The sequence below is a fragment of the Dicentrarchus labrax genome, unplaced genomic scaffold, assembly GCF_905237075.1.
Source record: "Dicentrarchus labrax unplaced genomic scaffold, dlabrax2021, whole genome shotgun sequence".
In the NCBI taxonomy this organism is placed as follows: Eukaryota; Metazoa; Chordata; class Actinopteri; family Moronidae; genus Dicentrarchus; species Dicentrarchus labrax.
In genome coordinates this window covers 12,874,448-12,900,719 of record NW_026136708.1, presented here as the reverse complement: position 1 = coordinate 12,900,719, position 26,272 = coordinate 12,874,448, and the positions used below count along the sequence as shown (strand labels likewise).

The following is a 26,272-nucleotide window of genomic DNA, read 5'->3' as shown; positions in this document are numbered from 1 at the left end:
AAGGTTTCTTGCAATACAACCACCAGACAAACATCAGAGAATAACCAGATTAACATCTTGTTGTTAAACCTAAAATCCACCTTAAAATAAAACTGACATTGTGTTGTTTAAGTGCTGTTCCTGGATAGCTAAGATATTATCATCAAACACAAACCGACTCCCTGAGGGACAAAAGCAGCTGTGTATCAACGGTATTTCAGTTACAAAAAAGGTTTACACTTACACCTTTATCTGTTTGTGGGTGAAAAAAGTTCACACAGAAACTAAGATGTATGTTTGAATCCCAGGTCCCAAGTTACAGTGCAAATAAATAAGTATTGAGTAATAGATTTCTTTACTGTATTTGTAAAACAAGTAATCAGTTATGAATACATGTCTCTAATTGTGGGAAAAATCAACAGTGTAAAATGTTTATAACCATAAAAAGACACAAATGTTGCAGTTACATTTGTAAATTGAACCCACAGTGAGTCCAGTTGAGGAGTTGGTGGCAGCCTTGGACAAGGAGCCACTCGACACTCAGACGAAACTCCATTTCCCATGATCCTCTGTTCCGCTCCGCAGTGATGTGGGGTGTGGTGGTTGAATGACTCTGTGTGTGTGTGTGTGTGTGTGTGTGTGTGTGTGTGTGTGTGTGTGTGTGTGTGTGTGTTGCATACAGGAGGGGAGCTCTTGTCTCTCCGCGCACACCGAGAGCCGCAAATCCACTTCGGAGCATCAATGAGCGGAAGGACCGGAGGGTGCGGACAGACGGTCTGTAGCGGATCCACCGGGCGAGTGAAATCAGGACGACGTGAGAATGATGTCTGAATGTTTTTATTGTTGGATTTCTTTTTCACCGAATGAATCCGGACGCGTAGCGGGACCGCAAAGGAGCGTCGATCCAACGCGTGAGAGCTGCTGACCGTCCGTGTATTTGTAAGCTGTTACAGACAATAAGCAGAGGAAATTACCCATTAGACACAGTGGCATTTCATCATCTGTGCTGGTTATTATAGGAGTCTGTGTTGTAAAGCACGGTGTCAATGCTCCTTTATGATATGATCAAGAAGCCATACTGAATTTGTTATTAATAGTTCAAAGAAAAAGAAAAAATCAATGGTTACACAATTGACAGGCAGACAGGAGATTGAAGGCAGCATAAAGGTTTCCGGCTCATTTTGATTTATATCATATAAATTGTCCTTTTTGTTTTATTACAACAAGAAACCGAAGCCAGTCATGTCAAAGAATAAGAGCAGCGAGTCGGTAAAGGTGGTAGTTCGATGCCGCCCTTTGAACCGGAAAGAGGAGTCCAATGGGCCTGCAGGGGGCATCATTCAGATGGATGTGCGGCTCGGACAGGTGATCCTGAGAAACCCTCGAGCGCCAGTCAGCGAGCCCCAGAAGACATTCACGTTCGATGCGGTTTATGATGCAAACTCCAAGCAGCGGGACCTTTATGACGAGAGCGTTCGGCCGCTGATAGATTCAGTTCTCGCAGGGATCAATGGCACCATATTTGCGTACGGGCAGACCGGAACTGGGAAGACGTACACCATGCAGGGGGCATGGATGGACCCAGAGAAACGAGGCGTGATTCCCAACGCTTTCGACCACATCTTCACACACATTTCCCGCTCCCAGTCTGATAAGCAGTACCTCGTGCGGGCGTCCTACCTCGAGATCTATCTAGAAGAGGTTCGGGATCTTCTCGATCCCAACCACGGCAACGCCAGAGCCCTGGAGCTCCGGGAGAGTCCAGAGTCTGGGGTGTATGTGCGTGACCTCACCTCGTGTGTCTGCAAGAGCATCAAGGAGATCGAGGAGGTGATGAACATGGGCAACCAGGCGAGAGCGGTCGGGGCGACAGACATGAACGAACACTCATCTCGGTCCCACGCCCTGTTCCTGATCACAGTAGAGTGCAGCCAGCCTGGACCAGATGGGAGGAAACACATCCGGGTCGGCCGCCTCAACCTGGTTGATCTGGCTGGCAGCGAGCGCCAAGCCAAGACGGGTGTCCAGGGAGAGCGCCTGAAAGAGGCCGCCAAGATCAACCTTTCCTTGTCAGCTCTGGGGAACGTGATCTCAGCTCTGGCAGACGGGCGCAGCAGCCACGTGCCGTACCGGGACTCCAAGCTGACCCGGCTGTTGCAGGACTCTTTGGGCGGGAATGCAAAGACTGTCATGGTTGCCACCTTAGGCCCGGCCTCCCAGCACTACGACGAGACCCTCACCACCCTCCGCTACGCCAACCGGGCCAAGAACATCCAGAACCAGCCCAGAGTCAACGAGGATCCCAAGGATGCTCTGCTGCGTGAGTTCCAGAGGGAGATCGCTCGCCTCAGGGCCCAGCTCAACCACAGGAAGTGGAGGAGCAAACAGAAGAAGGAGCAGGTGGACGGCGAGGGCTGGGAGCAAGACGGGGATGAAGAGACAGAGGGTGAGGAAGAGGAGGGGGTGGAGAAGGAGGCGGAGGAGTACGTGAAGCTGGAGGAGCAGCGGTTGGAGATGGAGACGGAGGCCATCAGAGGGGATCAATTCATGTTGGCTGAGGAGAAGCAGAAGCTCCTGGGAGAGAAGGAGAGGATGATGGGAGATCTGAGGAAGGAGCAGGAAGCCACCGAGCAACTGACCGCCAAGTACAAGGTGAGAGCTCGAACCTGTGAGTCCAGTCTGTAGCTTCATTCATTCACACACACAATCCAGGAAGTCAGATTAAGGACATGTGGTCCGAGGGATTATCATGTGTGATAATCTGATGAGCCGTTAGTAAAGGACATTATGGACACTGAGAGCTTCGTATCTAATTACATCTGAGTGTGTGTGTGTGTGTGTGTGTGTGTGTGTGTGTGTGTGTGTGTGTGTGTGTGTGTATCATAGAGATCAGACAGTACTCCTGTGCATTACACAGACTACATTACAAACAAACTGTGCACTCCTGACATTAAAGGTCCAGTGTGTGGGATTTAGTGCCATCTAGAGGTGTAGTTTTGCTCCTATCTACAGATATGCTATAGAAACATGGTGGTTCAACATGGCACCTCCATGGAAGGAGATGGTCTGTAGATGAATTCTAACGAAAACATTTCTTATATTCAGTTGATTAAACTCAGTTGAAACATACCTATGGATATTATATTCCAGTTCTGCCAATAGATCCTCCTAAATGTCACACACTGGACCTTTAAGTGTGCGACAGATCAGGTTTTGATATCAGATATTAGAGAAAAAGGAACTCTTTCTATATTTGGGTGCAGCAGAGGCTGAAATATCCCAACCTGTGGTCCACAGTACCAGTCAGCACTTCATCAAAAAACCATATCCGACATTTCCCATAATGTCACTTGATAGCATCTCTTCATTAGACCCTCCCAGTCTGGTAAATATCCATACATCAGATTTATTAAGCAAGCCTCCAAACAAGACAAGAAAATCCTGGTGAGATTATAAAGACTGAGAAATACTCATCATGACTACTAATACTCCAAATTATCACCATCTGTAAGTCTTTATTTTAGACTAACAACACCCTGAAGTCCAGAATTGGTAAGTCTGTGTGCAAAAGTCCTTCCTAAACTCCCAAAATAGTGATTTACTACATCTGGTTGCAACCATTAAAAAATAAGAAATGTCTTAGCTCTTAAAAGACTTGAATAATGCATAACTCTGGTTGCTAGGATACAACTGTGGCACCAGCAGTCACCTATGGAAACGGGAAATCACTGTAGCATCACAAGTCGCAGCATAAATTATATATATTTAACTCAACTATCAATCCTTCGTAAATGTAGGTACTAATGTAGGTGTTTTATTTTTACATGCATGGGTAAAGAAATAAGTGTGTTTTAGAGTTGGTAGTATTCACAGATTAAGATGATTATGTTAACCTTACTGACGTCATTTTGTTATTTTGTGGTATCAAGTTTGCGAAATTCAAATTTTAATTTCATTATTAAGCAGTTTTTATCAAGTGTCCATATTCCACATAATCTCTTGTAGTCTAAACTGGTCGTATATTAGCAAACTAACTAGCTAACTAGGTGGATTGTTTTGTTTGTTCAGTGAGGCAGACAGCAGTGACCCCTGGGTACAAAAAGTACTGAGTGACAAATAATAAAGATCAATAGATATATTCGAGGGTCAGTTGAATCATTTTGTTGTTCCAGGCTTTTCTGCATTAACAGAGCTTCAAACCCACAGAGGGATAGTCTTTCACTGTTAATGTTTTTACACTATTATTCCATCACTGTAACTCAATAACATAACACAAGGCGACTCTGTGGTAACAACTGGAAATAAAAACTAAACCGACTCTTTTATTAGAAAAATCAAACACACACTGTGAGTAGCTTTATTTCAGTCAGATAGACGAACATCACATGTTCATAATAGACTCTAAAGACGTAAACTGTACAATAATCCTTATTATTAATTACTTGTAGACTTTCTACAGATTATATTGTAGATGTTTCACCTGGTTGATCGGAAGCTTGAACTCTTAAACAGCCGGTGTGACTCCAGCACCAGCGGGTCCAACGACTGGTTCTGTGTGTTTGCTCTTTCTCCACAGTCTGGTTGGTTGTCTCATATGTCCAGACAGGAAACTGGTGACCATTGTAGCTTAAACTCAGCCAGTCCTTTCTTTGTCCTTTAACACTCACAGGCAGCAATCAAAGACTGAGTCACAGCTGAATTAATTAGTTGCTCTGATTCACGGGCATATCCCGTCAAATAAGTCACCCGTGCAGATTGGCTGAGTGACTACAGTCTATAATTGTGTAGCTACAGCCTGGACCATCAAACATGAGACACTACTGGATCAGCTTACTGCAGTAAACAGCCCAGAGGCCCTAATGTGAGGAAATGAGAGGAGGAAAAGGGATATTTTCAGTGTATGGGTACAATAGAAGGGCAGCTTGAGGTTGTACCAGTATCCTCTTTTTCTGTTATGTATTTGGTGATGTGCTGCGTATTCTCCTCCAACCTACAGTGCCTTTAACTCAGAGCAGAGGTGTGAATCAACTTGATGTATCCAGCTGTGGGTAATATACAGGAGGGAGCAACCGGAGAAGTGTGATAAAAGAGAGACATTGTCCAGTTCACAGAAGGTTACAGTTTATACTCATGTCTCGCTGCATTGCATTCTGGTCCATTGGAGCTGTTGTCAGTGGACAAATTGATTTGTTTGTCTCTTCTACGATAGATTTCTTCCATGTAGGGCACAATGTTTGAGCTCAATATCAAATAATAATAAGAAATAATTCTATTAATACAGATATTGATGGCAAATGTATTCAAACTCGCATATAGATCTGATTTATTAAATTAAATGTGTAAAAAACTAATTTAGTTCATTTTTAATCACAATTTGGTTGAAATCGGAACATGATGCAATCATATTATATGTAGATATGATATCACTAGAGGTCAATAATATTGAACCATCACATTAAGTTTATTATTAAGAGCTGTTTTCATGTTTTCTCATAAATATCATTAATTGTTCTTTATAAAATTGACACATTAACACATTACAACCCCTCGCATAACGCCTTAAATTTGGTTTCATTTTCTTTTTATTTATTTCATCTTATATAAGACATTAGACCTCACCCCATCTTTCTTTTGTCTGTTGTTGAGAGTATTTTTCTCCGTCTTTCAATAAGGAAAATAACTATTTGTACCCATAAATACTAGATATATTGCCAAGGAAATACAGTTTTAAAACGTTTGAGGGGGTATTTCTCACACATATCTAAGTATTTATGTCCTATATGAAGGTAACTTATGTGAAGGATTAATAGGGTTTGTAGCAAATAACAGGATAAACCAAACTGAGTGTCCATAGTTGTGTATTTACGATGTATTTTGTGTAATAAATGCACACTGCAGCATACACTCAAAAGAAAATGTCTAAAATCCCTCATATTGGCAGAAATATTAGTGCCAACCTAGAGGAAACTCATTTAAAGAGCAGTGTAAGCACTCTCCAGGTTCTGCTTCATCAGTAGGATGTGGCACTTTTTCTTTCTAAGTGAAGGTCTGAGGACTGGGGAAAGTCCCACAAGACAGAGGTAACGTATATCCTGCTTTCATGTACGTTTCTCTGTGAGGCATCTCATATTTCTCCCCATTACGCAGTCCTCTAAAGCACCGCAGGGCTAACGCTGTTTTGTGCTAACCCTTATCAAATCTGTGATCAGGCAGCACAGTTCAGAGGGTCTTTGCTGGTTCATGTGCTTGATGCTGACTGGGTGGCTGCTGGGTGATGTCAGTGCGCAGAATCAGCCTTCCCTCTTTTCTTTCTCCCCCCCGAGGAGGAAGATGATAGAGGACAAGAAGTATTTCCTGCCTGTGATGCGTCAGTCTGTCGCTGTTGGTGCATAACTTCGAAACTATGTTTGTCATGCAAGATACAAGTTAATTAGTTTGTTCCAGGATGCAAACATTTAAAGTTATGTAATTTTTATACTGTCAACAAATCTCATGAAAAGACCAAAACCAAGTGTTGTCTGTGTAGCCTGTATGTGTCATGTAGGTTCATTATTGTCCAAAAACAATAAAAAATACATCAATGAGGCACATTGTGTCACTGGGTGACATGTTCCTTCATTATCATGAACATGGTCACTGTAGTTTATGAGTCAATACCACACACACACACCCTTCCTGCTACTGTCAATCCTCTCTAGACCACTAAATGTGTATAAAGCCGCTGAAAATAGTCCCCAAACAAATGCACAATTTACTCTAGTCTGATTAAAGTAGAAGTAAAGTAGAAACTACACTGCTCAGCTGTTTTTAAACATAAAACAATGTATTAATGACTCATTTTTTTTAAAGATTTACATCTTCAGTCAGAATGAATTAACCTGGTTCGGGAAGTCAGAATCACGTGTCTCATGTTTAGGTCACAGGTCACCATTTTATATGATGTAAGACATGTACGAGGATCCGTTTATGTCTATTTGGAGTCTTCAGCTCAGTGCTGTTGTCTTAATTCAGGCTCTAAAATCTTGTTTGCTGTACTCAAAGCTATTTTAGAAAATAGGATTCTGGGTCTTTTCTTTGGTCTGGGAGGGATTCTGGGTGAATTTGTTTTTATTTCCATGGCTAAATGTTGACATGTGATTGGGTCATGTTAAGATATTTCCAAAACAGGTACAACAGAGTGAAGCGTAGATGATGCGATAGGCTGATGGGAAGATCATAAAGTAACTCGATAACGGAATAATCTGCACTGAGCATTACGCATTGATTGTATTTGAGAGAATATAATAGTCATATGTATGTTTTCATTAGTGTATAATCACCTGAATATAAGAATCATTGTGTTTTTGTTTCATTAGAATGAGCTGTTTTTATCTACAGAGAGGTTGTCCACAGAGTCCGCCATGTTGAACTGCCATCTTTCTACAGTAGCCCGGAACGGACAAACCAAACACTAGTTGTAGATAGAGCCTTTCACGTTTTCCACGAGTTTCGTGTCCATCGTAGTTTTTCTTACAAGTTTGGAAGGGGGGGTGAAATTTGTAGATGTCACTAAATCCTACACATTGGTCCTTTAAAAACAGCTATTTCGATAATCGATTAATTATTGAGTCATTGCTGATTCCAGTGTTTCCATTGGGAGGATTTGCTGCTTTATCGTACCTCGTCTTACAGTGTGTGATAGAATATTGAAGATCTTTAGGTTTTTGACTGTTCGTCTGAAGATGCCAGTTTGGGCTCAGGGACATTTTGATTGTTAGCTTAAAGTTTAATAGATCAAATCATTAATTGGCAGATTACTCAACTATAAAAATAATTGTTAGTTGTAAACTGTTGTCAAATACAAATACAAAGCAGCAATTTACTATTTTTTAAAACACTTTAAGGCAAACTCCCTCAACACTGCTTCTATTTACAGTTGGGAGTCGCTCCAATATTTCCTGTAATCCAACAAAACATGATTATAAGTTGAGGATGTAAAGATACTAAATGCAGCTCATGTCTATACTCAGATTTTTCATATTTTTAGCTTATCACATCAACATTTTCATGTCCCATAATTATTTATTGTATGAAATTAATAAAGTTATAATTCCTAAATTTTCCGGATGATGACCAAAAACAATAATTCATCTAACCGCCTTATTAATTCCCATGATATCACTCTCATTATACATTTCCAGTCTGATCAATCAGCCAGTTCTAACAGCCCAGCGTTCCTCCGATTGGCTGAGCCTGAAATTATCCCACCAATCACAGACCGAAGCCTGCAGGTTCCACTTTTCTCTCCGCTCTGGTAACCAGTGAGCGAGAGGTTGCTAGGCAGAGAGACAGACTGAAAAATAGAGAGAGAGACTGTAAACATGGTGGAAATGAGCTCAGAAATAACCAGTTATAGATAACATCAGATTGAAAGGTAATCGAGTCCCTTCTCCCTTTTCCTCTCGCTCTCTCCCTCCCTCTCGCCCACAGACAGCCGACATTCACACAGACACACACACACACACACACACACAACAAATGTAAGTAGGTCACGGACCAGCCTTGTGAAAGTATGTTGGGTCAGCTGGTGTTTCTGCAGGGTGCTGTTAGCTAACTGGCCTCCAAGGTGCAGCGCTCCATCTGTGTTGGTTTGTGTTGTATTGTCGGTGCAACTGTTAGTGGAGCTGCTGTCTGCTCTGCTTTCATTTACATGGGCAACAGTAATGGTGGAGCAAGTATTCAGAGTAAAAGTACCAAATACCAGACTGTAAAAAATACTGTTACAAGTAAAAGTCCTGTATTTATAATCTTACTTAAGTGAAAATATGAAGGAGAATGTACGTAAAGGATTAATTTCATTGTGGATTAATCTGATTACTTTCTCCATGAATCCAGTGATTGTTTGGTTTGCAACACAAATAAATAAAGAGCTGAAGAATGTAACCTTATAAGGTGTCATATACATGTAAATATTCACATATAACCCTCAGCTACAGTATCACTATATCAGTATTTACTGATTAAGAGTGAGTTATCTTCATGCTGTCACACACCGTATTCTGTCTTTGTTTCCTACTTTGTGGAGCGATTAAGAAAAACCTAGTGTTTCCTACCAAGTTTTTAGCTTTAGCTTTTGTGTATTTGAGCAGCAACAAGTCACTGTGGAGGTGTTTTGTCTCCCTTTACACAGCACACTGTAACAGGTATCAGTACAGTCACTGTGGAGAGCCTCGTGCTGAGCAGCAGGTTCTCATACGGAGGCTGCTGTCTTTCCCTCCAGCGGACTATTCTTAGATCCACTTTTTCTGGGTCACAACTGTAACATCTCCCATCTTCTCTTCTTATTCTCTCTCTCTCTACTCCACATCATACATATCTCTTTCTATCTGTCTCTTTTTAAAGTATCTGTAGGTTAAGAATAAAATGCCTTAAAGCTACCTGAGCTTTAGACCTTGACACGTGCTTTTATTTTGTTACTTTTTTTTAGGTTGTATTGGGACAGATTTTCCTCACATGAAACTTTGAGAAACACTGATTTGTTTCTTTATCACCAGTATTCTTTAGTTTCTCTACCTTCTTTTCTGTCTCTTACTTGAATTAATTCTTCATACTTTTAATCAATCTGAGGTGATCCCTATTTTTACAGCGGTAATTTAAAAAGAAAGCTTTTCTTAAAATGTTCTGATCCTACTTTCTCTCAACCTGTCTTGTCTCCTATTTTGAAAAATGCCTTTTTTACGACATGAAGCAGCACAGTAAATAGGTCAATTTCATGCATCTTAGATGAAAGTCTGAAGTTACTGTTACTGTAAAAATATCACCACACATGCTTGCAAATTTGGATCAAATTGTAGAGTTTTAAGTCTAATTTATGGTAACAGGAAAATAATATTAGCACAGATGGCTCTCAAGAGTGAATCTAATAAACAGAATATAAAAAACTCCTCTGTGGCAAGCTGCCCAGATAAAGTCTGTGTGTGGGAAACACTGAGCTATTTCTCTTTGATTCCTCTGATCTTTTGATTTCTTTTGAAAAAAGCCAAACATAGATGTTGTATCGTCGGGCTTTTAGAGCAAACAGAGGAGGGTAAGTCGGCCTGGAGCAGGATGATAATTGAATCTTTCAGATTAGAAACAAATACATACTGTGTTTCTTTTTTCTTTTCTACCATGAATGCATCTTCCAGTGTTTGCTCTCTTTTGTTGTTGGAGGAAATGGACGTTGAATGTGCATTAAGGGCTCTCCTACATCCTGCCAGCTGAAGTTCAACCAATCAGAACGCATGGTCAACAACAATGCCTGTTGCCTCATGGGAAATATCGCCAGTGTAACACACAAACTCAGGCACACACACACACACACATACTGTACTGTACACACACTGTGCTTATATCAGCTTTCCACAATATACCATAGAAATCCATTAAAGCATGTAGAATGTATTTTACACACACACACACACACACACACACACACATACACACACACATACATACATAGAGTTATGGATAGAATGACTGTTTCCTGTTTATGTAGCTGCTTTCCTGTCTAATTAGGGGAGGAAAAAGGGTGAGAGAGGGAGGCGTGTGTGTATATGTGTGTGTATATGTGTGTGTGTGTGTGTGTGTGTGTGTGAGTGAGTGTGTGTGTGTGTGTGTGTGTGTTGGCTAATGAACAGAAAGAGCGCATCGCTGCTCTTCATCTTTCAGCATGGAAGGCTGCATCACTGAAATATTGATGAATAAGAGTGTGCCCATGTGTGTTTGTATGTGTGTCTACATGATTTTGAAGCCTCTGTGTGTGTGTGTGTGTGTGTGTGTGTGTGTGTGTGTGTGTGTGTGTGTGTGTGTGTGTGTGTGTGTGTGTGTGTGTGTGTGTGAACTGAGTATCCAGTCATGGGATCAGTGGAGAAAGAAGAGCCATTTCTTTACCAACACACTCTCCTGTCTGTCATATACGGAGATAAACAAACAGAGAAATGCCTGCACGTAAAATATTTATATATATGTGCAGTATATGTGTTTATCTTCTGAGGCATAGAGAGTGAAAATGGTCATTGTAGATGAATGACTGATGGAATATATTGCTAATGTAACCACTAGAGCCTCATAAAATATACAAAACATTGGATAAAAACATTTGAATAATTAATTTAACCACTTTATTCAAGCTGTGTAAGGACCTCTAAGTACACAATTTGTTAAAAACCAACCTTCTTGTTTTTGTCTTTAAAGACTTCACCACTGATTAGTCTTTTTATTCCACGCATTGCTCTTCCTTGTCAAAACCTGGCACCTACATCACCCACAATGCAACCCAACCAGCGACACTTCAGTCAGAGATTCAGATGTGTTATGCTAGTAGTGGCTAATACAGTCCTTCTTGAAAGAAGGCAGGAGAACAAAAGAGGAACATGATCTTTGATAAAAATAGATCTATGTTCTATTTGAATAAACAACTAAATAAGTTGTATTACAAAGGACTTTTCCATTTGTGTCCTTATTCTGTCTCATTCTGGCTGGATGAACGGATGTTTGCAGTTTCTGGTCTTACGTCGTGATCTGCTGATTGTGTGTCACTTACTGGATCTCCCTTGTGTGTTAGCTGGATACAGGAGATGACTGACAGTGAGTGAATGGTAATGAGATTTTAGGCTTTAAGTTGTGGCTTCTTAAGTGGTGTTTGCATCGACCAGGAATGACGTGAATCTCAGAGATGGTCTGACCTTTGTTCCCTCTTCTTTTTCTACCTCGTTGTTCATGCTCAGTGTCTCTTGTCTTTTTACTTCCCCTCTCTTCTTCTGTCTCTTCCCAGCAAGCTTTCTGTCGCTCCTCTTTACACACGAGAGCCGTTGTCGTCACATTGTATTTATATCCCGGTCGCTCCCAGAAGGCCCCGGCCTTGCTGTGATTGGCTGGCTGATGTGGATGAGCCAGCTCAATATGCAACTCTTCCCATTCTCTTCGCTTTCCCATCAGGAAATCAGATCAGTCACAGCCAGAAGAATTTGAGCTCACACGTATGGGCAGATTATACATACACAGACAAATATGCGGGCTGGCACACACATGCTCTCAGAAGCTCCAGGAAAAGTGTGACGCTTTTAGAAATGCTTCACTGTTTTCTTTTGCTCTTTTTAGCAGACTCAGAAAATATAAATACAAAAATATGTCTTGTTCCACTATATTTGATATTTTACTGATTTCCATGTGTTATTATATAAACAAGCAGGAGCGCTGATAGCTTAAGTACACCACCATGATCAGACTAAAGGTTGCGTTATGACAATAAAACCTAATGGCTACTTTCCATTAGAGCTTTCACTTTTTATTCTAAATTAAAAACATTTGTTCAAACGTGGTTCATTTTTAAAGTGAAATGACCTGTTTGAATCCAAAATTTGCAGTTCATAAGCGGAGAAGACGGTTTGAAGTCTGAGCTTAAACTAAACTAATGATATTACGTTGTTTACTATAAAAATGGACGACACTAGCAAGCAGAGGTTTAAAATCTGGCTGAATTCGAACAGCGTCTGCCTGTCTTAGTGTAAAAATGTCCCCTGTACTTATCCACAGTGCCCTCTACAGTGTGTACAGTAATGGAGACTCCTACACGGACAAGAGTGCAGCTATGAATGCAATAATCTTCGCAGATAGTGCGCGTACATCCGCAGAGACGTCGGCTCATCCAGTGTAAATCAATCTGAAGCACACACACACACATTGTAAGATATAAAAACTGTTTCATCGATCAGAGACAGCCGGGATAATATTTGAGCCTGTGAAGGACTGAGATGTAGAAACAGGAAGGTTTATAATGACATGATGAACAAACTGAAGCTCCACTGTGACCTTTGTAGAGAACATCACATATCCTGACTGCTTGAAAACAGAATAAGAGTCGAATGACGAGTGAGTCGTCTCTCATGTGATTGAAGGTCATTTGGACCCCTGACTGAGTCATCGCTCCCCCTCCTCCCTCCCCCTCCTCCTCCTCTCATGTCTTCTTTTCATCTTCACCTCTATTACAACAGGTCAGATGTGAAACAGCTTGACCTGGACATTAAAAACGTGACGTGCTTGGAAATCTGCCACATGAACTCATGACACCACGACTGCAATGCGTTTCAAGATAATTTCTCTTCTAGACAGTGACCTCAAATGTTAAATGAAGGACAAAAAAGTTAATTTGTGACGTTGATAATGATCAAACAACCTCATTTAGGTATATTTAGTAGCTCTTCTGTAGCTTTTTGTCATATTATGTGATATTCCTCAGCAGAAGGAGTTTGGAAATATAAATGCTACAGTTTCCATTTTTCTGGGCACTTGAAGATGTTTCCATGTTGGCTTTATACAGTACTTGGAAAAAATAATCTTACCAGAAGGTTCATGTATTTATTCTGTAGACTATACTCCACATTTATAATGTAAAATTTGCATGTGTTGCAAATACTTCAAATTGACCAACTGGGGATGAGTGACTCGTTGAACTTCTATGTTGCGGTGTGTGTTTTTGTAATGGTGCAGCTACTTAAACTGGTTTTATTAACTCAATTACAATGGCATGTTCTTCAAATAGGTACAAAGATCCTTTTGTGGCATCCTCCTTCTACAGCTGAGAGCACCACATGATACCACTGCTGACATGAAGCCTTTGTCAGAGCATGTTACTTAACTTCTTCCTGAACCTGTTTGAGGAGTAAATAAAACATTACAGTCGAGTATCAAACTAATATTTAGTGCAGAAGAAGTGCACTTATGAACTCAGTGCAAGCAGGCTGTTTTAGGATAACCAGGGGGCATGTACAGTGTGACAAAACGTTATTCGATTTTAATTGGATGTTGCTGTGTTTTGATGTAATTCAGGTTTTTTAACACAGTTTCATGAACTCAGTGAGACTCACAGTGGATCTTCTACTGAAGTTAAGACACCAATATGCATTTTATTCACAATGTGTGTCTTGACAAGTGCCTGGTGGTGAAAAAGTGAAACATTGAGTTAAATGTAAAGTGGCAAGTTGTCCATTAAAGTCCACTTATAGCCGAGCTTTATAAAAGCCTGAATGTAAAGCAATTGTGTCTTTCTAACCAGCCTATCAGTGGGAAGAGACACGGGATGCACGAGAGAGAAAAAAAAACCTGACATGAATCAGCCCTTTAATGAAGCTGAAAGAATATGACAAAACACAAAGAGCAGCAAAAACCAGGCAGTCTCACACACACGCACACACACACACACACAAACACACGTAACACAAAGACAGCTCGAAAACAAAGAGGCTTTCTGTAAAGACCTGCTGCAGACGCATCCTCTCTGAAGGACTCCACTGTACTCTGCATGAGTTTGAGTGTGTGTTTTAGTGCTCGTAATAAAGAATGTATAGGCTGCACACACACACACACACACACACACACACTGTCTTTTTGTATAAAGTCCTGTGACTGGAATGTGGCCAATACAAAATGGCTGTGCCCCCTACTTGCCCTTCTCGGGCCCCTTTTCTCTCTTTTCCCCTCTTTTTCTTTACATTTTCTTCTTCTGTTCTCATTCTCACACTGCCTTGCCTCTCACTCATTCCTGCTTCTCTATGTTAATTTTAGATTTCTTCCCCCTCAGGACAGACAACATGTATGTGATTGTGTGTGACCCCGGGTCTTTAATCTCCACGGTAACCAAAGACGCTGTAACCAGAGGCATGAAATGATAATGGTTCTTCATCAGAGTTAACACACTTAAAAGGTTGAAATAATAACTAGAAAGCAGCCGGAGAGAGCAAACCTTTCATAACGGCTACACTGTGTAATGTTCTCCACGTTGTTAGTGTGATAACATTTAACTTGTTTTCACATGTTGCACAAACTGCAGATGAAGGGCAGGAAGTAATTTTCTACATTGGAAGGACGATCACAAACTCTCAAAATTCCTGTTTTCAGTCGTTTACAGTTGCTCAAATCATTCAAACTGAGAAATGACAAGAAGCTTTTATTGAGTACCAAAAGTTGTTGTTCATAAGGGAGTCACTTCACCTTTAGACAGCTTTCTGAAGCTTCAAAGCTACCACACTTGTGTTTGGACACTTCAGTTTGGATCACCAATAACACAAGAACTAACCAACCGAGGCAGTAGTAGACCAGCAAACTCCTGTGTTCTGCAAGATAAAATTATTCTTTTTAATCAAAGGAGTCTGGTGGCTTTAAAGAGAGCCACATAATGACTTCAGTTTCCCGTCTGAAAGGGCAAATCTGTCAGTTTAGTTGAAAAATTGCTCCTCTTTATAACATAAGAATCGCATCCAACGTATGTCGTTTGTACCTTTCTCCTATAATCGTTTAAACTAGCACAGCATGGACTCTCCTCCATCTCATCCACTGCTCTTCAGTTCCTGCCCTCCATTTGAATTTCACGTGTCATTGGTACCAGGTGATTGCTAACAACGCATTAGTACGACTGAGGCTGATGGTAATGTAGTTATTGAGTCATTAACCAGAGATTTAGACAAATTGTGAACTGATGATGGTGCCAGATGAAAGGTTAAGAGATATCTGTAAAATAAAAAGTCTGTATCAAATAGGGTTATCAGACATCAGTCGACAAGAAGGTTGATACCATATTTAACTCGATGAAAGCACACTATGTCACTTTTGCTTGTGAATGTGATTCAGTCTGAAATCTGAAGCACTGCAACATTTCAGCCGAGCTCAGCTTGTTGTGGGATGGTGTCATCATTGGGACGTTAAGCTGCCGACTTCCAGCTCCGTCTGCCCCGTCAGCACAGTGTCTGCCCTGACTGCAGCTCTAACACCAACACAAAGATTTAACTGTTAGATGTGCAGATGAACTTAGTTTGACCAAAAGAAAGACACTCCATCCTTCTCCTTGAGGAGTACTGCAAGACACTTTCTCAATTATATTAATTATTAATTCCAGCTACAGTATATTCTTGTTACTGGATCTTGGTGTAGATATAATGTAAATAAAAAGACCTGTTTAAGTTAAGATGAAATGTTGCCTGGTAAAATCCAGTACTGTTTTGTGCTTTAATGTAATCTTTTGTTAATTTTTCTGTTTGTGTTCGAGACAATTCTGACAATGAAGATCAGTCTACTCAAATATTATCTGATCTAACTGCTTTAGTAAGAAATTAATATTAAATACACAGTAATCATCTAATGGTACCATGAAAATCAAACATGACTTACCTATTATAACCCATTCTGAACCTAAAGTCTATAACAAGCTGTTAAACCTAAATTGAAACTATTTAAAATCTATTTAAATCAACACAGTATCAACACATACTGCACCCTAACAGGATAAGAAATATTATGACTCTTTCTTGTAAAATAAAACTTTTACTCAAAATATTTAAATTTTATTCTCAAAATCTCAAATTTCCTCCCTCATAGATTCCTACTATTTTGTCTCATAGTGGCATTTACTACTAAACACTGACAAAACAAAACAGTGAAGTTCACAGTAGTAACCAACCTACAGAAGCCGCATTTACAATTGACAATTGTTCTTTAATACATTTGAAAACACCAGACATGTCTAAAGTAATTTCTAGTTAACTGGTCATTTGTTTTGTAAATCTACCATGTACCAACCTTTTAAAGCCTCTATTCCTTATAAATAAAGTCAGAATAAACTTAATGTATCTAAGTTACTTTCTAATGTGTAGTAACAGACTTTTGTGTCTGACACAGAGTGCGCAGGTAAAGGTTTGCTGTGTTCACTGTAGCTGTTACAAGGACACAATACAGGTTGTTCATCAGAAATATTTATCCAGATATTATTTTGTTTTTCTCAGGCGATGGAGAGCAAGCTGCTGGTTGGAGGAAAGAACATCATAGATCACACCAACGAGCAGCAGAAGATGCTGGAGATGAAAAGGCATGAGATTGCTGAGCAGGTAAACCTGTGTGTGTGTGTGTGTGTGTGTGTGTGTGTGTGTGTGTGTGTGTGTGTGTGTGTGTGTGTGTGTGTGTGTGTGTGTGTGTGTGTGTGTGTGTGTGTGTGTGTTTAAAGATATATACAGAGGTAGGTAGGGACAGAATTAATATTTCTTACATCATGGTAAACTGCATTTTACTGTTAGATACTTAGAAAATAATGCTTAGTTTAACCACAAATTGATAAAGATGTTTGTTTGTTTCAGTTGTATAATAATAATAACCTGTATATTGCATACTCAGGCTACAGTAAGCCTGCTTTAAAAAGAGTAAATCTGCATCTACTGCAGCATGAAATACTGAAAACACTAAAGTTCAGGTCCACCTTTCAACCCTCAACACAACTTTAGTGTTGAGGTTAACCTGGGGAGACAGGGGGGAGATAGGGCTTTAAGAGAAAGGTAACATTTTGATTAAATTCTTTCAGTCACGCAGCGAGAGGGAGATTCAGCAGCAGGTGTTGGTCCAGGACGAAGAGACGCTGGAGCTGAGAGAGACTTTCACCTCTCTGCAACAGGAGGTGGAGGCCAAGACCAAGAAACTGAAAAAGGTAAAAGATGCACAGATATTCCTTCTGCTTATAAAGTTCAGGTAATATCATGTGTACACAAATCCACATGCAGGAGACGTTTATAGATGCAGCAAATGCACACACTTTTATAAACAGAAGAGGGACATACAGATTAACATGCACACACAAATACACTTTCCTTTTTTTGTTCCTAATGTCAGTATATCCCTCTTTACCCCTTTTGACCCCTGACCTGGATCTTAATGACCCCATTCTTCGGACACATTCTCCGTCCTGACGCTCTTAAATCTCAGTACCTCAAGGTTTGTCCTGCCGTCCCCTTCCTCTCTCCTTCCGTCACTTTCTATCACTTTCACTTTTGGGCCTCTTCACGCTTTCAATGCTAACCTTCTCAATCCGTCTTCCCTTCCTTGTCAAATCGCTCAGGACCTCCGAGTAACTCACTCCTAAATCCCTCAGTGCAAACCCTAAAACAACACATTGAACCTTGCAAACCCTTCCCTGCTCTTCTTGCTTCCCAATCCGTTGCACGGCCAGCAGGACTAACCCCAAACAACCCATGGTGTGAGTGTGGATGACAATGTGATTAATTATCCCATGTTGATCTTTGCTCTCCTGACGTGCGAACGCGGCACGCGAGCCATCTTCCCTTTCCTTCACTGCATGGAGCCGTCTCTCTGAGGAAAAGAGGGATGTGTTTTCACTGTGATTTCAGAGCTCAGAGGGCAGCCTGTGAAGCTCAGAGAAACTTTCAGGTTTAGGCAGTCAACAAGTATGTTGATTGTGAAGAGTGTGGTTTGCTGAACTTTTTGCAGTTGTAACAGAGTGGTTGATGATAGTCAGGGAGCATTAAGGAGTTGCAATGTAGTAACACAGCTTATGTATGTAGCTGCTGCAGGCTTCGTGCACACTTCAGGGCTACATTAATATTGTGATTACTCAGCAAGTCCATCCCAGTTCAGGAAGAGATTGTTTGTAGTTCATAGTAAACTCTGAATAAACAAAAAAAATTGTGTTTGTGTACATGGTATTCCCTTTAACTATCTGATTCTAACTTTAAGCTGTTTTAACAACAAATCCCATTTTGAGCATTTTTCTTGTATGCCGCCACATCACAGAGTTTGTGAACTGCAGTGTCATCTCTCAGGCTAACTACACCAGGGCTAAAGTCAGGATTAGCCTACTTGTTTAAAGGCCATGCAGTCAAAGAATGAACAGTGTGAAAGCTCTGGAGCGCGCGAGGAAAGAGGGAGAATAAAGCTGGAGAGAGGGAGGGCTGCCATGTTGCCATTCTCCTATTAGCTGCCCATTTCTCCAGACACCAGTGCCTCCAGTGCTGTTGCTAGGGGCAACCATGCTGCAGCGAGTCGGAGACCAGTTCATCAGCGACTACACTGCACTGGGCGACATCTCTCCTCCTCACCCTCTCTGTTTGTCTCCCTCTCTCTCCCTCTCTCTCTCTCTCCTCGTAGTTGTATGCCAAGCTCCAGTGCATCAAAGCCGAGATCAAGGACGTGAACGACGAGCACGTGAGGAGCCGACAGGAACTGGAACAAACTCAGAACGAGCTCACCCGAGAGCTCAAGTTCAAGTGAGTCGAACAAACATCCAGAAGAGTCAGCGGGATCAGCAAAATATGGCCCGACGGTTCAGCAAACACAGAGCGCACTCACATCAGATACGTACACGCTTCACAGGAATTTCATTATTTCAAACACAGAGAGATGCTGACAGATCGGAGATGTTAGGATAACGGTTCAGCATACAAGCAGTAAAAGTACAAAGATGAAGGAACTAGAACATGGATTTGATTTGCCACCTTGTTCCTGCAAACGAGCCCTCTGTGTTGGCACCACCACTGTGTTCACCTGCTGCTGTTGTCTGTATGAACATCTCAAACTCAAAAGTTTCTCCATCTCCTACTAATCATGTTTTACATACTATCTTGAATCTTGATATTAGCATCAGAGCGCTCTCGTTAATTTATTGTTCCACATTTCTCAGCTGACATTTTGACTTGTCGTAGCTGGTGGAACTATTCACGATGGCTTCCCTGCCAGCAATTACTGCAATGTAATGCAGCATTTAATGTTTTTTCGTTGCACCCGTGTTTGACACAACAAAATGTCTATTTAAGGTCACATTGGACAAAAGTGTGTGTCAGATAAATGAATGTAAATGTTAATTATCTTGTTAATTATCAGGTTGGTGCTGGTTCTGTGTGCAATAACAGTAAAGTTGAATCTAATCTTAGTGCAGAACAGTTCTTCTATAAATCTTTCTATCATATACTGTAGAAACACAGACATAGAGAAAGAAGAGTTTAGGCTCTTGAGATGCAGTGAGTGACAAACACAATTTAGACACTATTTACCTCTACAGACTTTCTGAAGCCACTTGTTTCTGAAATGACCTCAAACTAAACCCAATAGTGCTGTGTGTGGTGCACATGCAGGTATCTGATCATAGAGAACTTCATCCCTCCAGAGGAGAAGAATAAGATCATGAACCGGCTGACCTTTGACCCCGAGGAGGATCAGTGGAAGTTTCAGCCTCTGGTTCCTGCTGAAAGGTCAGTGTGGGGTTTTTTTTTTTTGATGTTTGGATATTCCCATCTGGGCTGTGAGGTGAAAATAATGAACTCAACATTGTGTTTAATGTGAGTCGGGGTTCATGACCTTTTGACCTTCCAGCTCTCTGTGTCACTCGTTCTTCTTCTCTCGTCTCTTTCCCGTCATCCTCCAATGCTATTAAAGCAGAAAAGCCTTTAGAGATGCTGTTAAACTGACTCTGTGAAAGCTAGATCATATTTATTTTGTAGAAGATATCTCGACTGGAGCTTCATTGGGCTGCATTTTGGTATTTTCAGCATTGATTTCTATTTGATTCCTTTGTTTCTTATTGACCCCCCCCCCGCATCTATTCAGTAAATCCTCGCAGATGAAGAAAAGACCGACATCTGCAGTCGGATACAAACGACCAATCAGCCAGTACGCCAGGGTTGCCATAGCGATGGGAGCTCACTCCAGATACCGGGTAAGTGTGTGTGTGTGTGTGTGTGTGTGTGTGTGTGTGTGTGTGTGTGTTACAGGAGGATGTCTGTTGAATGGGAAGCTGAGAATTAACCACTTTACAGGAGAGCATCCATGTCCAGAGTTTACTGAATCTGCCATAAATGTATCTTTGGAGTGTCAGAAAATCACACTGCAGGCTTTAAACACTGTAAACGTATAAAAACCACCTACAACGACTACAGGGAGTTTTTTGATTCCCAAAAAATAGATTTTCAGTGGAATACTACAATACTACAATACAATACTAATAATAAACCTACAATAAATCATCATAATAAAAATAATAATTTTACTGACCGTGTGGTTGCAACTCAACTATCTATAAACACAACATTGACATAATATAACTGTATAAAGTTGATAAACAGTTAGCAAACAGTTGGTTATATGTACAACCAGCACACAGAAAACAACCTTTGCATTCATTTAGATTTTAGTGTCTGGCCACCAGATGAATTTAAAGTCCATTATTCACTCTCTTTTAGTTCTATTTTGGTCTCCACCAGCGTCTGAAGAAAATATTTGATTATTTAGCTGATAAATGCTCAATTATGTTCACCAGCTAGCCGCTAGCTGTGTTAATCTGATGTTTGGTGCTTGGCTACCAGCATACAGCAGGTTTTGCTGAAAACAGCTGTCTGCTGCAGATGGAAGTGGCACTGATGACAGTGGTATATACAGTATGAACCTTAACAGTTTTCTTCCATAAAACCAAAGTAGCTGAATAATGTTAAAACACAAAGGGGGACTGCAGAGTCAGATACAAAAGCTCTCTGGTGTCACCATCAGAAGTTTGCCCTTTCACTTTACACATTTGACCCATTGATGACCAAAAAAATAACAAAATGTGTCTAAAACCTTTATGTTTGCTGTCACTTTGCAAAACGTAATGCATGAACACCTTTATGTCAATGAAACATCTGTGTGTGTGCAGGCTGAGAACATCATGTTTCTGGAGCTCGACATGACTCCTCCAAACACCGCCTCGCTAGCGGTGGCGGAGCCGAACCAAAGTCACTCTTTGGACAACTCGCCCACCAAGGACAGAGGGGTCCGCAAGTCTCGATCCTGGTGAGCCTGAACCCCCAAACCAGAGCATGAGTGATGATCTATTATGTTCCAGTATAGGCTTTTATCACACATAAAGTACTGCTGAAGTAGTAGTAGAAATTGGATCAGTGTTACTCCAAAGAATTTACTGTCTTCTGTGCAACAAACTTTATAGTTTAACTGTGAAACAGCCTGTTCAGTACATATCTTGAATTTAAGGGATCCTTATCCAAAATGTTTGGTTGTATCATGTGTTTATGTAAAAAGATGAGTATTAGCTGATATAATCAAGTATCAAAATGCATATTAGTAATAACAAATGTATCCATTATTATTTATGTTATTCACTGATAACCATTTTACTGTATGTGGGGACACCTGCTTTTACTGGCCAGTGTCTGACTAGTGTAAATGGTTTAGAGTTAATGCATCTCTAAATGGGATTATTCAGGATTAGCCACACCCTCTCTAGGAGTTCCTAATCTAATGGTTTATCTCTCATTTGCTCAGATGCCTGTAATCTCAATATTGCTGTATAATATTATTAACTTGTGTCTAAATTGTACGTAAAGGTGGCGATTAGCTGTATTTTAGTTTTAATTTCTACTGTTTCTTGTTACTTGCAGGTGCCAGACCCCAAAATCCATCACTTCCTCCTCTTCTAATGTTTCCTTGGCGGCGTGTCATACTGCCACACCCATGGCAGCACAGTAAAGCTTTAGTAAAGAGGGGTTTTTTTATCGTTATTTATTTTAGTTCCTCTGCTTCCTCTTCTTCTTTTCCCCTTCCCCTTTTGGCCAGTGATCTTCTGACAGACTTCTCAATGAGGCCTACAGCTGGGACACAAGCACACACCACCACCTATGCCGAATCCTGAGAGGTGATTAACTGCATTAAAGAGTCGTTAACAAGGACGTTATCTTCTGACAGACAACAAAATGACCTGATGAACCTCAGAAACTCTGTAAAACACCAGTTCCTCCTGTTCTACAGATGTAAAGACCCACCAGAACCCTTTCTTCCTTGCATGTTTGAGACCATGAGCCTCGGATCATCCTCTTAAACAACTGGCTGCAGTGCTGTACTGCCCAGACTGTTGTGTGTGTGTGTGTGTGTGTGTGTGTGTGTGTGTGTGTGTGTGTGTGTGTGTGTGTGTGTGTTATCTGTATATGCAGGGCTGTATGGCTGCCTGTTTGTGTTTCTAATTGTGACAAATACAGATCTGACAGGTCACAAACTGCTTGAATTGCCTGTAAGATATCAGTGTAAATATTTCATGTATTCAGGGTTTTTTCGGGGCAGGTTTGTTCTGTTTTCTGCGTAAAAGGGGGAGACAGATGAGATTATATTGTTATTGGAATTGAGCACAGTAGAGAATAATGATGTAACATATGTTGTTGGTCAGACAAGGTACTCTGAAACCTGAATGATGACCTTTTGTCGTATCTGTCGTCTTGCATTATTCTTGTGTCACCCCAACAGTGTCTCATTTAAAAGCAACGCCTTTAAATAATCTCATTAAAATGAAAATAGTGAGGCAATGTCACGCTTCCATAAATCATTTTACTGGGATTTGTATTCACAGCAGGGTAATGGGAAACCATTAAAATCACGAAAAAAGAATCTAAAGTTTGGCTCTTTTACATCAGTGTCCAACGTTGGGTAACCATAGTAACAACAATGTTAACTGAGTGTGAAATAGGTTTTTTTGTAGTTTTGTGTCAAAATCAAATCACTTACAAACTTTTTCTGGAGCTGGATGGAGATTAGATTATATCCATCCAATGAGGAAGACCATTAGATGTGTTTAATAGCTCAGACAAAGCTTGTAAGTAGACACTCACTCCCTCAGTGTCCTACTTTACCAGTTAACTCACTGGTAACGCAACTGTGGCTTAAACTAACTTTAAAAAACAATGAGAAGGGATTTTGCCTTTTGTATGAATGGCCACTTACTCAAAATGTATATAAAATAATGGAGAATGACTCTCTACTCTGCCTTATGGTGTTCTTTTCATGTATCAGGACACTTTGTCATTCGCTTTCCATTCAGAGAGGAACAAACTCTGCTCTCTCTCTCTCTCTAATCGAGAACCGGCTAAACAATTGTTAAACAATCAAAAAACAACAAAAGCTTCTATGAATGATGACGATATGTACACTTGGACACATCTACCTTGTTTGAGTCTCGTTCCCACACCAGCTACTTTAAACATTCAGGTTGAGCGTACAGTACAGGAGTTATTTAATATACTGTAGGTCTATAATACAGTAAAACATCATTTCAACACACCGGCTTCTGATGGTGACTGCTCAAGTTGAAGTGCACCTCTCTGGCTCGTTGTTTAGACAGTCTGCAGTCAGGTGTGCACAGTTTTAGTGTCACAGGGTTCTTTACTTGCTGGAGGTTAAGAGGAGCAGACAGTGGGGGTTAGGGTGACTAATTATCACTGTATTATTGATGCAAGAGATCCAGTTGCAGCTGGACCCCCTGATAAGTACAGGAGAGCACAGCAGCAGTCCTTAAATAGTGGGTAAACAACATTTATTACCACTGTGCTGAACATCTAGAAGCCTTTTTTAACCTTTTTTTTTTTTTAAATACTTGATATACAGCATTGTGTCCTGTGTGGTTCATGACCCAAAAATCAAACCATATCATTCATAATATCCGACAATGTCCTCACAGAAGTTCACTGAGATGTCAGTCCCGGATCCTTTTAAAGGCATGTGACAATTACTTGCTCAGTCTAGGGCCGAAAGAGTGTATCAGGTGTTTTCATTATGGATGAATCTACTAACAATTCTTTTAATTAATAAATTGATACTTTGATCTAGAAAATTTCACAAAATAGTGAAAAATGTCTATCACACATGCGCCAGAGCCCAAAGGTGACGTCTTAAAATTGTGTTTTATGTCCGTCCAACAGTCCACAACCCAAAGAAGAACAGCAAATCCTCATATTTAAGAAGCTAGAGGCAGAAAATAATTGTAAGAGGCTGCATTCACACTCATTTTTAGAAAATAACAGTAACCTACTGAACCTCCCTGCCAGTAATAAAAACAGTTATGAGGGAAAAGGGTTAAAATGGCAAAAATATGTTCTGTTTGTTGTACAAATTACATTCAGAAGCAGTTTTCTGTGTTAACCTACTTCTCTCACTGTCTGAACCATTTACAGATGCACACTGAGGATTTTATGTGTTTAGTCATCAGTATCTGGGTACATAATTGACCCAGTTTGTTATAAAAAAAAAAAAAAAACTAAAATGCTCTGAGGCTTCAATGAAAAGGTTCTTGCTGTATGGAGGTTAAAATACATGCAACTGTGCATTTAATGAAGTGATGGATGGAGTGGAGTTTCAGGTCTCATTTCAGGGTGCTTTTAATCAGATAAAGATATTCAAATATTGATATTCAAGCAAACACTTTGACAATTTGCAGCTCCTTTAACTATTTATCTCAGTGTAATGCAACATCAGTCACCTCTGCTGCCTCAAGATATCCATGAATTATGGTCTAAAAATAGAGCAGACTGTAATGCAAGGATGAACGTGATTGGGTTAAATAATTTAGGAACAAATGTACGATGAAGAACAGGCAGTTACTATCAGTCTACGCTGCCTCTAAACATTGCTCGTTTACGAACATTTGGTCATATTAGTCGGTGAAATCCTCTGTGTACGTTTCCCGTTTGTGTCAGGGCTGTAAAATATTGTATAAACGTGAGTGTGTGTGGGCTGTGGGGGGGGGGGAGGATGACGATGGAAGAGGGGGGGGAGGATGGACGGATGGATGCAGGGATCCAAAGACAATCAGGAAGTGAGTCTGTGGAGGAGGTGAGCCTGTTTCCATGGTAACCTGCCAGTAAAGGGGATGGGGATGGGGGGGGTTGTGTATCTATATGTATGTATGTATGTATGTATGTTACATGGTCGGGCTGAGCTTGTGTCTGGCTAAGGAAAAAAAAAAAAATTAATAAAGACACTGTCACAGGCGCCGTGTTTAAATACCTCTAATCAATATCTAACGATCTGTTTCAGGTTATTGTGTGCGTGTACACTCAGGCTACGCTATGTGTGCGATTGCCCTCAAGAGCTATCATTTTCATTTTTATTAAGATTCCCATTAGCTTAATTGGAGCAGAAGCTATTCTTCCTGTGGGCTACATTACCTTCAACATTTATGATCCAAAAATCACATTATAGCCTCACCAGAGACCAGCTGACAGACCAATATAGCTCCAAAACATAAAGTAGGAGGTTTACAGATCAAGTAATTACATTAATACATTTCATACATGCACCACAATTCTGCTTTATCACGACAGTTCAACATTTGAATGAAATAACTATATAGATTCTGATCCTAAAACAAGGAGTAATTTAGAATAAATCCTCCATATTTGCGTATACACAGTCTATGTATATGTACACAATGTATATATATATATATATACATTGTTAAAATACAACATAAAGGTACATTTAAAGAGAATGGAACCAGTCCAATAGACCACTTTCACAGCAGCCATTTTGACATGAAATAGGCTAACAGGGTAAACACAGGTTGTTACCAATGATACTGATTAAGGCTCCATTACATTTAGTGTAATAGAGTCTTTCCAGTGAGCCAACATGCACAATAACAACACAATGACTCTGTTTGACCTGCATGGAACCGAACTGTTATTAGTATCAA

At 40.4% G+C, this 26,272-nt stretch overlaps 1 protein-coding gene across 1 annotated transcript; it reads left to right on the top strand.

Annotated features, from left to right (window-relative positions):
- Positions 1–628: 628 nt before the first annotated feature.
- Positions 629–25,594, top strand: LOC127368836 (kinesin-like protein KIF3C). Its single transcript, XM_051410051.1, has 8 exons — positions 629–2,631; positions 16,773–16,874; positions 17,342–17,464; positions 18,919–19,037; positions 19,902–20,018; positions 20,374–20,482; positions 21,455–21,591; positions 22,197–25,594. The coding sequence occupies exons 1-8, from the start codon at positions 1,222–1,224 to the stop codon at positions 22,282–22,284; spliced, it is 2,205 nt and encodes a 734-aa protein (XP_051266011.1). The 5' UTR covers positions 629–1,221; the 3' UTR covers positions 22,285–25,594.
- The last annotated feature ends 678 nt before the right edge of the window (positions 25,595–26,272 follow it).

What these genes read in the sequence shown, in the direction of transcription:
- LOC127368836 (XM_051410051.1), top strand. Translation starts at nt 1,222, where the DNA reads ATGTCAAAGAATAAGAGCAGCGAGTCGGTAAAGGTGGTAGTTCGATGC. An exon ending in ACCCGAGAGCTCAAGTTCAA is followed by an intron (nt 19,038 to 19,901) that starts GTGAGTCGAACA and finishes GTGCACATGCAG; the next exon opens with GTATCTGATCATAGAGAACT. An exon ending in GAGCTCACTCCAGATACCGG is followed by an intron (nt 20,483 to 21,454) that starts GTAAGTGTGTGT and finishes GTGTGTGTGCAG; the next exon opens with GCTGAGAACATCATGTTTCT.